The following is a 13,707-nucleotide window of genomic DNA, read 5'->3' on the forward strand; positions in this document are numbered from 1 at the left end:
GCCTTTCTGGCTCCTACTTATACCTGCTTCCATATTTTTAGGTTAGCAATGCTCGATCGATAGTCTGTGGAAAGTGACCATTGAAAGATGCTGTCAATTTATTCGGTGCTGTATTCCTTAGCAGACTCGTGGATGCCCTCCAGATCAGATATGACATCTCTCACAAATTGAGTCACGTAGAGCTTGTGCACGAACACCAACATCTCTGTGAAGTTTGCGCTGCAGTGAGACATTCTTTACGAATATTGTCCCGCCTCTGCCTAAGTATTTTATACGCTTTGGTGACTGTTGGGTTAATTCGGATAGGATGAATTAGCATTGCTAGATTGGTCCTAGTGTGTGCGTGTGTGTGTTCACCCTGAGACGGATTGGCGGTGTTGTTCCTGTAATTCGCCTTATGTTTGCTGGGATAGGCTTCAGCTTCTTTGCGACCGTGCTCTGTTTAAGATTTGAAAATGGGTGGATCAATGGAAAAGCTGGGCAATAATGAATAACAAGTATCAGCTCTTATTTATTATCTACGGAATGGGGAAATGAATTGCAGTGAGATAAATATGTTTCAAATATGATCCCACTAACGTGTACTTATCATCCTCACTACTTTATGCAGGGAGATTTTGGGGTAGCCTATTTTCATACGCTAGAAATTAAAAGAGTTTATTATAACGACATAACACTCATTTCGAGCTTGTAGTATTAATTACAATTGCATTTTTTATTAAGTCTACACAAGGAAGTACTTTTCCAATGATTGCCGTCCTTAAAATAGAGACGATCGTGTAGCGGAACACCGCTGCCAGAGAAGCTGCGAAACGTTCATTCCCTATGAGCCGCAGTTAACTGGCATTCGGACTGCTTACTGAGGAAGCCGAGGAGAATCACGAAGCCAAAAAATATATAATATATATATATATATATATATATATATATATATATATATATATATATATATATATATATATATATAATATAATATAATTTAATGATTGATTACATTTGGGACTGATCTTGGTACACTGCTGACCAACTTGGATGTCTGGCCACAATAAAGTTTATATATTAAAAATAAATTAACTATTAACATAATTACTAGAGAAAGCAAGTGGGCACTGGATAAAGAACACGAACTGCTCAGTATTGAATTTAATTTTTGGGTTGGTCTACGATCCGTATTACACAATCGCCTTGCTGTGCGCACAGTTCTAGGTTTGGTGCTGCGCGATGGATAATTATAAAACCGTTGGGAAAAATAAAACTCCGCGCAAAAAGCTGTCATGTAGCATGTGTTCACTGGAATACTTAATTTAGCGTAGCAGATGTTTTACCCACCCTTTCTTTGATTCATCAGCTATTCTGAACTCACAAACTTCACTTCGGGTTCGTCTGCACCGACATATTAGACAGGGATTTTTTTTACGGAGGGCGAAATTGTGTCAGTTACAGCATTTACTGACACGCATGCAGCGTAGCCCACGTGATAAGGTTTATCACGTGACCTCCACGCGTCTTATCCATTGTCATGTGATACTACGGCGCAGTCGTGTGCGTCTTTGAGCAGTGTGTAGTTGGAATTGTGATCTGTTGTCATTTCGGATACACAAAAAAGATGTTGGACAAGACGTCGTTAAACGCGGCTCCAGTGCCCGATTTTAGAGGGTAAGTTTGTTCCTTGCTGAATACAAATATTAGCATGAATGACAAAGGTATCACGCCGACAGAAAGAACATTGAAGACGGGCCTGTGCAATAGGGGGATGTACTTGCGGACTGAAGCTCAGTTTCCATTGAAATGCCATTTCATTGTGAATGAACTGAGTCAATTCTAATGCACGAGTTCGCAGACTAGCGTCACATACACATTGGGCTTACTTGTAACTACAGGTTTTCATTTGTGATACTTTGCTAAGCATATGTGAATTGATCCAATGTAAATACAGCGGGGAAATTGTTAAAATACTTAACATTGTCGCCCGTCTGGCTGTTGTGTTTAAAGACACGCTGGTCCCATGTCTCGCTGGTTTGCTGCTTACTCATCTGTTCCTCTTCTCTACCATGTGTCGTGGCAATCAGTCGGACTTCACGCCATTTCACACTCGTATCTGTTTATATGGTTGCACGTTATTTTATAGTTCGTCTATTACTTTATCTTATAACTGTTTTTATTTTTAAAATGTTGCTAATGTTTATTTTTGTGCAGCCGTCTCATTACACTTGTATTGAACAGCAGTATAAGTTGTTACACATGTCAAAATTCACGTCTAGTCAAAATTCACGTCTAATCGAACGTACAGCATTCTTTATCAACTTTGACTATTGGAAGACGTTTATTAAGCGGCACAAGACAGTGCCTTTTAAAAGTAATGCCCTGGTGAAGTTAAGATAAATACGCCTAAACACATAATTTGTTTTTGCTGAAAAGCTGTGCTGTTCCATAGTAACCAATTTCTTATGTAAAGGTCACTTTATATTTTCATTGTCATATTTATTAATTCCCCAGCACTCTGAATGAGATTAAGAAGGTATGAAACTGGATGTGTATTTATTCTTGATTAATAGCATTGTCTTCTGATGTCAGTTCACTTTTTCTCTTTCAGTATTCACTGTAGCTCAGCGGTCAAAATTATAAACAATAGTCACTTTTGCTGTGAAAACTGGCAGACCCTGGAGGAAACTGGACTTCTCAGGTTAAGTCTAGGTTGAAATGAGCTTTCGCTGGTCATGGACCTGAAACAAGATCAACCTGCATGAACTGGCTTATTTATAGTAAACACCATCTCCTACTGTGAGAGGCTTGCATTCATTTTGCAAGAGTACTTCATATTGAATGGGTATCTTCCATTGTACCTAATCCAGAATGGAAGTTACTCAGCAAAACTCACTGAATAATGTGTCTGATAATAGGCAGTGTGGAGTAATTGTTAAGGCTTTGTTCTTCAAGTCCTGAGGTAGTGGTTTCAAATCCTGCTACTGATACAGTGTGACCATTAGCAAGTCACTTTACCTGCATCATGGCCGAACTGGGGACAAAAAAAGGAAACATAATCAAAAGTGTCAGCCAATTAAGTAAATGTACTGTAAATGAATAATGTTATGCTGCATTGCAAAAACCTGAATGCCTTTCAAAAAGTCTTAAATAGAGGTAATTCCTTTATGGTTGGGAAAAGAAATTCTGGTTCATAGTGTAATTTTGGTACAAATACTGCTCAGATCCTGTGTTGGAGGTCAGCAGTGCCTGCAAGATTTTGCTCCAACCAGATGTCTATTTTGTTATTTGAATAGCATGTTTAATCCAGCAAGTTCATAGCGTCTCTTGTCTTGGAATTAATAGTAATTTGAATTTTGCCCTTTAGGTATAATTTGAAATGACTTTCACTGTGAAAGGAGCATCTCCACTTTCTGTCTTTATTTAAATTTCAATTAACTTTATTGTCATAAACGTAAGTCAGGAAAGAGGAATGTTCTAGAAAAGTAAACTGATTCCTTTTTTCAAATGCTTTATTTGTCATTAAGTACCTATTTTCAATTATACACACATTTGGCAAATTTGTTTTAAAGAAAATAAAGTTGAAGTTTTCTGGGATTCCCTAGTCTATATTATTGATCGTTCCTGCAAAATTAAAATACTTAAATGAAATGAAAACTTGACAAAATGGTCAAACCAAAAGAATTTGCTTGATGCAAAAAACTGTCGCCACAGCAGCCCTCCGAGCTAGAAATTTAGCAAACTTTATATAAATTTTAAATTCCAACTTAAATTGTAAGTTCTAAGCATAAAAACTAGGCCTTCAAAGTATTGCTGGGCAATATGGAATAAAAATCAAACCTAATTTTTTAAAATTTGTGGACAATTTGATTTATTTGAATATTTTGACATAGAAATCATTTTCAGCAACTCTTGAAGGGGAAAAAAAAACAATGAGGAAGTTGTCCACTTTTTGCAAAGTCACAATAACTCTGTATCCACCTTAGAAATACAAACGTATATTTGTAAGTGTAGTATATTGTATTTATTTTTTGCAATTTGTTTTTATGTTTGCATTCTCAATGTTCTTCTTTGCATTCCTTTCACAACCTTAAAACTCTGAAGTTTTCTTTTTTTATACCACTCGCTGCTCTTTTCTATAGCTTAGACATGCCTTCTACTACTACTACTACCACCACCACCACCACCACAGTTCAACCTTTTTTTTTTTTTTCTTTTTTTTCTCTCCAAACAAGCAGTTTAGCTTACAGAGCACACCAACTCCTCTTTCCACTGCTACAACTGCAGCTCTTCAGAGTGACTCACATTTAGAGCGCTGGTTTTTCAACATTTTTAACTCTTGGACCATTTTTAGTTTAAAAATTCCTTGTGGACCTTTACATATTTTTGAGCAGCTTTATTAACATTAGATTGAAGATGTTAGAGTTGCATGGGTCTACACCTACTCATGTGAGATTGATCGAATAGCAGGAAAGGGAGTCCCTTTGGAGTTTCAGGAGTCTACATTTAATTACATTAGATTGATTTATTGGATTTATTAACAATGGAGAATGCCTTGCCTGATTCTTACGGACTGGCAAGAATTTTCATGAGGTAACCTAACATTTAACTTTTAAACTGTTGCTTTGGTTTGTGTAAAGAATTAGAAAATTGTGTTAGTGCAAGCCCTTGAAACTTTATCAGACTTTGCCTTTTGCAATCCATCTTATATTTATTAATAGTTGAATTTGCTTTCACCTGCAAGTTGTACTCTGTTCTGCTTTAAAGTTAACTGCATTTCAATGTTTTTTTTTCCAGTTAGGAAGTTTGTTCGAATCTTTTTGAATTGGACTTGGTGTGATCTGGGAATTTTATGTAAACTTGGACTATGTTGTACCTAATATAAATTAGAAAACATACAATTCCCTGCAGAGATGCATAATAATAATTTTTATTTAGCCCCTTCTGCTTATTCGTTATCTGTGTCATTCCCATTAATCAACCTGAAGTCCAATTTTTAAGTTAGATCTGTTTTTCTTTTTCTCTCCTGCATCAGTTGCCTGGTTATCAAAGTATTTAATTCATTCAAGACTTATTCTAGGTTATTTCTGATTTGTTTTCATAATGTGATCTGTGGTAGAGGTAAGATTTGTAGATCTAAAATTAGTTGATTCTATCATCACTATAGTGAATTGTAGTCAGTTCTTAACTCATTTTATCCATCACTCTCTCTTCACTTCGTAAAGTGATCCATAAATAACTTCTTTATTTTTACACCACCCTATTGTTAAAATTCAGTCAACCTCAAGGTTTTTTTTTAATCATTGCCCCCCCCATTTTCAATAAAACATCTAACCTAAAGCATATGTCTGTGTCCTATGTTTGAGCAAGTGTGCCCCTCAGTAGACTAACTCATAAAAGGTTGTTTCCATTTTTACCTTAGGCATTAGGTTTAGTTTTTATATCCAAAAAATGTTGAACTGTTCATTTTAATTCTATTTATACTCTAGTTGTCAATTATCGTTCATTTTGATTTTCTTTGACTTTTCAGATTGCTTGTTACAGCACTTTTTTCTAGAGTTTTTGTAAGAAAGACTGTTTTGTTTCCTTCTATTAGCAACCATTGCTCTTTTTGTTTTTGTTTTTAAGAAAGACATTAAGATAAGTAATACTGGCTAAATATAATGTCTACAACAATAATAGAGTTATTTATACTACTGTAAGTGATTAGAACTCAGTCCCATCTCTTTGACTTCACAAATTGTTTTTGGTTTCTTTGTTTACTTTCTTGTGTGTGTGAATAAAATTGCATAATTGTTTTGAATAATGAAAGCATTTCATAATTGTATTAGTTAAGATTGTTGAAGGTGTTTTCTGCATTCATAAATTCAACATTTCAGTCTATACTCCACAGAGTCTAGCAAGACTTTTTCCACATTAAATAACAGGTTACCTTCATCATTGAATGCCTGCTTGATAGACAGTAGTTACTTATAATTACCATTGATGAATAATTAAATTATATAGGTAACATCTGGTCTGCTGTCAACAGGTAAACACTTGACATACTTGAGAATGTCATAGTGCATTTATTCAAGGTACCAATTTCTAACTTTATATACGCAGAACACGTCATTACAGTAATCCCTCCTCCATCGTGGGGGTTGTGTTCCAGAGCCACCCGCGAAATAAGAAAATCCGCGAAGTAGAAACCATATGTTTATATGGTTATTTTTATATTGTCATGCTTGGGTCACAGATTTGCGCAGAAACACAGGAGGTTATAGAGAGACAGGAATGTTATTCAAACACTGCAAACAAACATTTGTCTCTTTTTCAAAAGTTTAAACTGTGCTCCATGACAAGACAGAGATGACAGTTCTATCTCACAATTAAAAGAATGCAAACATATCTTCCTCTTTAAAGGAAACAGAGAGTAAAGCAAACAAATCAATAGGGCTGTTTGGCTTTTAAGTATGCGAAGCACCGCTGGTACAAAGCTGTTGAAGGCGGCAGCTCACACCCCCTCCGTCAGGAGCAGGGAGAGAGAGAGAGAGAGAAACAAAGTCAAAAATCAATACGTGCCCTTTGAGCTTTTAAGTATGCGAAGCACCATGCAGCATACTTAAAAGCTGCACACAGAAGGTAGCAACGTGAAGATAATCTTTCAGCATTTTTAGACGAGCGTCCGTATCGTCTAGGTGTGCGAACAGCCCCCCTGCTCACACCCCCTACGTCAGGATCACAGATAGTCAGCGCAAGAGAGAGAGAAAGAAAAGTAAGTTGGGTAGCTTCTCAGCCATCTGCCAATAGCGTCCCTTGCATGAAATCAACTGGGCAAACCAACTGAGGAAGCATGTACCAGAAATTAAAAGACTCATTGTCCTCAGAAATCCGCGAACCAGCAAAAAATCTGCGATATATATTTAAATATGCTTACATATAAAATCCGCGATAGAGTGCAGCCGCGAAAGGCGAAGCGCGATATAGCGAGGGATCACTGTAGTGTAGCAATGAATCGTGTTCTGTGTCACTATTACACACTCACAGAAAGAACATCTAGTTAAAGGGGTCTTATTGCTGGTTTAGAACAAGTATGATGGATAAACAGTGAATCTTCAAAAAGATAACACAGAGTATTAAGGCAAGTAGTGTGACAGAACAGAGTTAGGTTAACTTGTGCGTGTGCAAATCTTGACTGCAATGCCTATCAGGGTGGGTACATTTCAAGTTTGGCTACCTTGGCCACCGACAAGGAATCTTTGAAACTATTGCTTTCAAGTTAAATATGAAGTTCTATCCAAAATAATGCAAGAATAGCAGTAGCAACTGTCTACTGACTGTTGTAATTTAGCAATTTTCCAGTGTAGGCTAACATTCTGAGATGTACTGAAACTGCCATTTTCATACTAGAGATCCATTACATTTAGGATGTTCCTTGCAAAACAGAATTGATGCTGAAAATAAATGGGTAGTTCTATTTTAATTCAACAAAAGTTTAAAATGTAATGTAGGCTATTTTTTTTAATACTAAACTAAATTTAGGGTATTTTGGTATTTTAATGAAAGAAGAGGATTAATCAAGAGTGAGTTTAGTCTGTTGTTTCAGTGACTTTTTTGATTACGTTCAGAACCTTTATAGCTCCTAAACCCCATTAAATAATAACACAATTTATTTTTTGTTTGAAAGCAAGTAACAATTCCTTTTTCCTAATAAAGTCAAAGAATTGTACCCTTCCCCCATGTGCCTTTTATGAGGCTGGAAAGCTGTAGTTTTAAACAAACATGAACAAATTTGCGGTGGTTATCTCTTGAAGGTGGTCAAGTAAAAAGTCAATTTTTACATACAGGTAGTAGCCATACATATGTATATCCATATAAAAAATGTCTCATTTGTCTACGCTCTTGATTGTTTTTAACCCTCAACAGTAATAGAAGATTCAGTTTGTAAGGTCAACTTTGATCTTGGTGATCGCAGGTGAAGTTTCACCAAAATCAAAAATGATGCTGCAAAGGCCATCTGTTGAGTTAAAATAGAATGAGACCCGAAGCTCACTGCAGAACTTGTTTCAGTGCCGTAATGCAAATGGATCAGGAGTTTCATAGCCTCCTTAATCACCCAATATGAAAGTACATGTATGACATCTTGAGCCAGGATCGATTCAGACTATTGCCTATAAGCACTGTTGTTGCTCCCTTTACTTGTATGCTAACAGTCTTACAATTTGTAATTACTGTATTTTAAAAGCAGTCACTAAAAGTAACATTTTGCACCAATTTGTGTCACATACTACCATTTAGTAAACAAGTATTTCAAATGCTGCCCATTTGTTTTCTCAAAAATACCAGAATAAACAATATGTATAAAGTGGAGAATAAAAATGTTTAGTACTTTACCTTTCACTTGACCAGGAATGCATTATCACTGTAACAGAAAATGTAAATATGTTTGATTTGTAAATTGGAAGTCTCGTTCCATTTTGCACATATGAGTTGCACAAATAAAATACTTTTAGATGCATTTTTAAATAAACATATAAACACATCTTACTTAAAATATCGAGGACACTTATACAGTATATTTACACATTCTAGTTACATTAATGAGTAAATACTACTCAGATGTTTTTGCCCATCATATTGATTTTATTTAAATTAATATCTGACATAAATTCTAACCGTGATCCTAAATCAATCCTGGGAACTTTTAGGTGTCAAGTAATTGAGTCAATATATTTGAACAACTTGTGTGTCTTAAGTTTCATTATAGTTTATATGGAAAAGAAACATTTAAAAAATTAACTTTGGTATTATTCTTTATTTTAAAATCTTTCAAATATGCAAAATATTTTTATAGAATTAAAAATGCAGTATAGACTTTGATGAATAAATACAGTCTCTCATTTGACCAAAAGAATTCAGCCATGGCTAATTAAAAATTCTGGCCACATGTGTAATATTTTCTGTGTTGAGCATTGTAAAGGCAAGTCATTTTTGTGCTATTTAGTTGACAGTCTAATAGCACTTTATTCAGCACTTGTGCTAGATTTTCCACTGATGACACTCTGGCAAGATGCTGATTGGAACACACTTCTTTTCCATCATCCACTGTAGGGTAATAATAGGATGTTCTACACTTGTATGACAATGCATTTCAGCATTCTGCCACATAATTGCATTAAGTGAAAAGTAGTCTTCTGGCTTGAACAGGTTACCTGACTTATCTCACACTTTACTGAAGAGTTCTGGAATGGCATTTTTACAAAAATACTACATATATACAGTATATATAATATATACAGTGCATCCGGAAAGTATTCACAGCGCATCACTTTTTCCACATTTTGTTATGTTACAGCCTTATTCCAAAATTGATTAAATTCATTTTTTTCCTCAGAATTCTACACACAACACCCCATAATGACAACATGAAAAAAGTTTACTTGAGGTTTTTGCAAATTTATTAAAAATAAAAAAACTGCGAAATCACATGTACATAAGTATTCACCGCCTTTGCTCAATACTTTGTTGATGCACCTTTGGCAGCAATTACAGCCTCAAGTCTTTTTGAATATAATGCCACAAGCTTGGCACACCTATCCTTGGCCAGTTTCGCTCATTCCTCTTTGCAGCACCTCTCAAGCTCCATCAGGTTGGATGGAAAGCGTCGGTGCACAGCCATTTTAAGATCTCTCCAGAGATGTTCAATCGGATTGAAGTCTGGTCTCTGGTTGGGCCACTCAAGGACATTCACAGAGTTGTCCTGAAGCCACTCCTATCCTGACTAGTCTCCCAGTCCCTGCCGCTGAAAAACATCCCCACAGCATGATGCTGCCACCACCATGCTTCACTGTAGGGATGGTATTGGCCTGCTGATGAGCGGTGCCTGGTTTCCTCCAAACGTGACACCTGGCATTCACACCAAAGAGTTCAATCTTTGTCTCATCAGACCAGATAATTTTCTTTCTCATGGTCTGAGAGTCCTTCAGGTGCCTTTTGGCAAACTCCAAGCGGGCTGCTATGTCCCCAGATTTGTGCCTCGAGACAATCCTGTCTTGGAGGTCTACAGACAATTCCTTTGACTTCATGCTTGGTTTGTGCTCTGGCATGAACTGTCAACTGTGGGACCTTATATAGACAGGTGTGTGCCTTTCCAAATCTTGTCCAATCAACTGAATTTACCACAGGTGGACTCCAATTAAACTGCAGAAACATCTCAAGGATGTTCAGGGGAAACAGGATGCACCTGAGCTCAATTTTGAGCTTCATGGCAAAGGCTGTGAATACTTATGTACATGTGCTTTCTCAATTTTTTTATTTTTAATAAATTTGCAAAAACCTCAAGTAAACTTTTTTCACGTTGTCATTATGGGGTGTTGTGTGTAGAATTCTGAGGGAAAAAATGAATTTAATCCATTTTGGAATAAGGCTGTAACATAACAAAATGTGGAAAAAGTGATGCGCTGTGAATACTTTCCGGATGCACGGTATATATATATATATATATATATTATATATATATATATATATATATATATATATATATATATATATATATATAATATATATATATATATATATATAAAAATATATATATATATATTATTACTATATTACTACTTAGCATGTTCTGTTGATCCAGTGTTTACCGCATTTCCATCCATCCATCCATCCATTTTCCAACCCGCTGAATCCGAACACAGGTTTTACGGGGGTCTGCTGGAGCCAATCCTAGCCAGCACAGGGTACAAGGCAGGAACCAATCCTGGGCAGGGCGCCAACCCACCACAGGACACACACAAACACACCCACACACCAAGCACACACTAGGGCCAATTTAGAATCGCCAGTCCACCTAACCTGCATGTCTTTGGACTGTGGGAGGAAACCGGAGCGCCCGGAGGAAACCCACGCAGACACGGGGAGAACATGCAAACTCCACGGAGGGAGGACCTGGGAAGCGAACCCAGGTCCCCAGGTCTCCCAACTGCGAGGCAGCAGCGCTACCCACTGCGCCACCGTGCCGCCCTAAATGAATTTTTCCTCATCAAAAGAAAGAAATTCTTGGTACAAGAAGATGCATTGTATTCTTGCTTGCAGATAATTGGGCTAACAATCATGCCAATTACAGTGCCTTCAGAATGAATTGACACTGTCAATTTTGTGCGTTTTGTTATGTTGTAGCCTTATGCTAAAATCATTTAAATTATTTATTCACCTCATTAAACAATATTCAATAAACCATATTAACAAAGTGAAAACTGGATTTTAAGTTTTATTTAAAAAATAAATAAATAAAAATAAAAAACTGAAATGCCACAATGATAGAAGTATTCAGAATACAGAGATACCTTAATGAAAACCTGCTGCAGAGCTCTCTGGACCCGCACTGGGCAGCAGGTTTATCTTCAGCCAGGACAAAGATGCAAAGCACAAAACAAAGGCAATGCAGGAGTGTCTTGGGGCAACTCTGCAAATGGTATTGTGTGACCTAGCCAGACCCAGACTTGAATCCAGTCAAACATCTCTGGAGAGACCTGAAAATAGTCCATTGACAGTCTCCATCCAGATTGACAGAGCTTGAGAGGTTTTGCAGAGAAGAATGTCAGACAATCCCCCAAATCTAGATGTACCAAGCTTGTCATGTCATACTCAAGAAAACTACAGACTGTAATTGCTGCCAAAGGTTATTCAATTGAGTACTAAGTAAAGGATCTGAATACTTGTATCAATTTCAGTTTTTTGTTCTTAATAAATACACAAACATTTTGAAAATCTTGTTTTTGCTTTGTAATTCTAGGGTAATGAGAATTGCTTGATGAGAAAAAACATTAACGGATTTTAGCATAAGGCTGCAACATAAAATGTGTAAAATGTGAAGGGGTCTGAATACTTACTGAAGACACGGTGGTAAAGCAACATAAACTTGAAAATAAGATTTTACTTTGTTTTAAGTTCTTTTAATGGTTAATTGAGGTCACCAGTATCTACTCTAATTGTGTTCATATGCCTGTTTCTGTAAAAAAAAAAAAAAATCTATAAAAACATTAGTTCCTTTTAATAAATGCTGGTTCACAGACATACATTAGAGTTGATATCTGTGACATGGGCACCTTGTGTATTAGTTGCATCTTAAATGGCTGAATGACAATTTATGAAAATAAACCGATCAGGAAAAAACATGCCTGTACCATAACAATAATACAAGAAAATCATTTTTGTTAGTATTTTCTTTATGGACTGTGAACATCATATTAGAAATTGGTTTCTTTGTGTCTTTCTCCTTTTCCACCTTATATTCATTATCTGTTTTCTCCCTTTACAGAAACGATGGCTCACTAATATCAGCATTGAAAACACTCTTGTTCTTCACAGTTTTAATGATCACGCTACCAATAGGACTGTACTTTGCATCAAAAGCTTATTTATTTGAAGGTATTTTTTTGTTTCAATTCATGTGCCAGAAATAAGTGTCAATTTTATGAAAAATGTTTAAATTTAGTTATTTTCATTTTTTCCTTTTTTTGTAAATTCAACAGTAATTATGCTTGAACATTAAACATTAACTAACTAAGTGTTACATATTTTTATTTTTAATCTTCTGCAATTTTAGAGATTAAAAATTAGAGCAGGGCTCTCTGACAATTTTGAATAGCTTGTTCTAAATTTCTGTCTATCTACTATACTTTGAAGTGCAAATATTTCATTTTTGTGAAACTTACTAGTAACTTACTATTTTTAATGATGACTTGGGTATTTACATGTAAATATATGCATTTGGTTCTTATGCTGTTTTCTTCTTGAAGCAATGTGTCAGCGTTTATTAAATGAACAAGAAAAACCTACATTTTTACTGTCATTCTAGGTACATTGGGGATGTCCAGTAGCGACAGTTACTTCTATGCTGCTATTGTAGCAGTAGTTGCTGTTCATATGGTCCTGGCTATGTTTGTATATGTGGCTTGGAATGAAGGGTCTCGTCAATGGAGAGAAGGCAAACAGGACTAAGGTCTCAGATTTTGTTTGTTCTTCTTTTTACATTTGTCCCACTCCCAGCCCACCTCAAGTTGTTTCTTTTTGCCTTCATACTGAAGTTTCATCAAGAAATGGTAAATCCTGCAGATATCTTCTAAAAAAATGAGACCTGAGTTTTGTAACCAGACAATCATGAGATTTGAGAAGGTTCCCAGTGTAATGCAAGTAATCGAATGGGAATTGTACATCATTGGCTTATTTAGTGTTGGCTCATCTAATACACCAGAGTCCCCACCATAGCAGTGTAATTTAAATGGGGAGGGGGTTGGACTCATTGTGATAATTAATACGTAATACAACAGTAGTTGGTTGATATTTATTATTTCTTTTATTTTTTGTACACCACTCTTTGCTTAACATATAAATATCAAACTGGAATGATGGAGCTATTTTTATGTACTTCAGGGTCAGAAGAGTTAATTGAGCTGCTCATCATTGCTCTGCTCATTTTTTGATCAGATATATATGATGTAATTTGCAATAAAACATTTTTATTTACTGAGGAGTTTTTTTTTTTTTTGTTATTGTTGTAGGGGGCAGTGTGAGTAAAAAATACACTACTATGGCTTTTATTTTTGTGAATGTAATAAGCCATCTTAATACATTAATGGTGTTGCAAGATGGTAATGTGCAAAATAACATGTCTTTTAATTAATTCTAAAAATCCTAAAATTAATTTTACATCCTTATGTGTTCAAGTCCAGATAATAT

The 13,707-nt window shown here is 35.8% G+C and overlaps 1 protein-coding gene across 1 annotated transcript; it reads left to right on the forward strand.

Annotated features, from left to right (window-relative positions):
- Positions 1-1,497: 1,497 nt before the first annotated feature.
- On the forward strand, positions 1,498-13,494 carry vma21 (vacuolar ATPase assembly factor VMA21). The gene is made up of 3 exons (XM_028815679.2): positions 1,498-1,656; positions 12,287-12,396; positions 12,827-13,494. The coding sequence occupies exons 1-3, from the start codon at positions 1,607-1,609 to the stop codon at positions 12,967-12,969; spliced, it is 303 nt and encodes a 100-aa protein (XP_028671512.1). The 5' UTR covers positions 1,498-1,606; the 3' UTR covers positions 12,970-13,494.
- Positions 13,495-13,707: the final 213 nt, after the last annotated feature.

This window comes from Erpetoichthys calabaricus, chromosome 12 (genome assembly GCF_900747795.2).
Source record: "Erpetoichthys calabaricus chromosome 12, fErpCal1.3, whole genome shotgun sequence".
Taxonomy (NCBI): domain Eukaryota; kingdom Metazoa; phylum Chordata; class Cladistia; order Polypteriformes; family Polypteridae; genus Erpetoichthys; species Erpetoichthys calabaricus.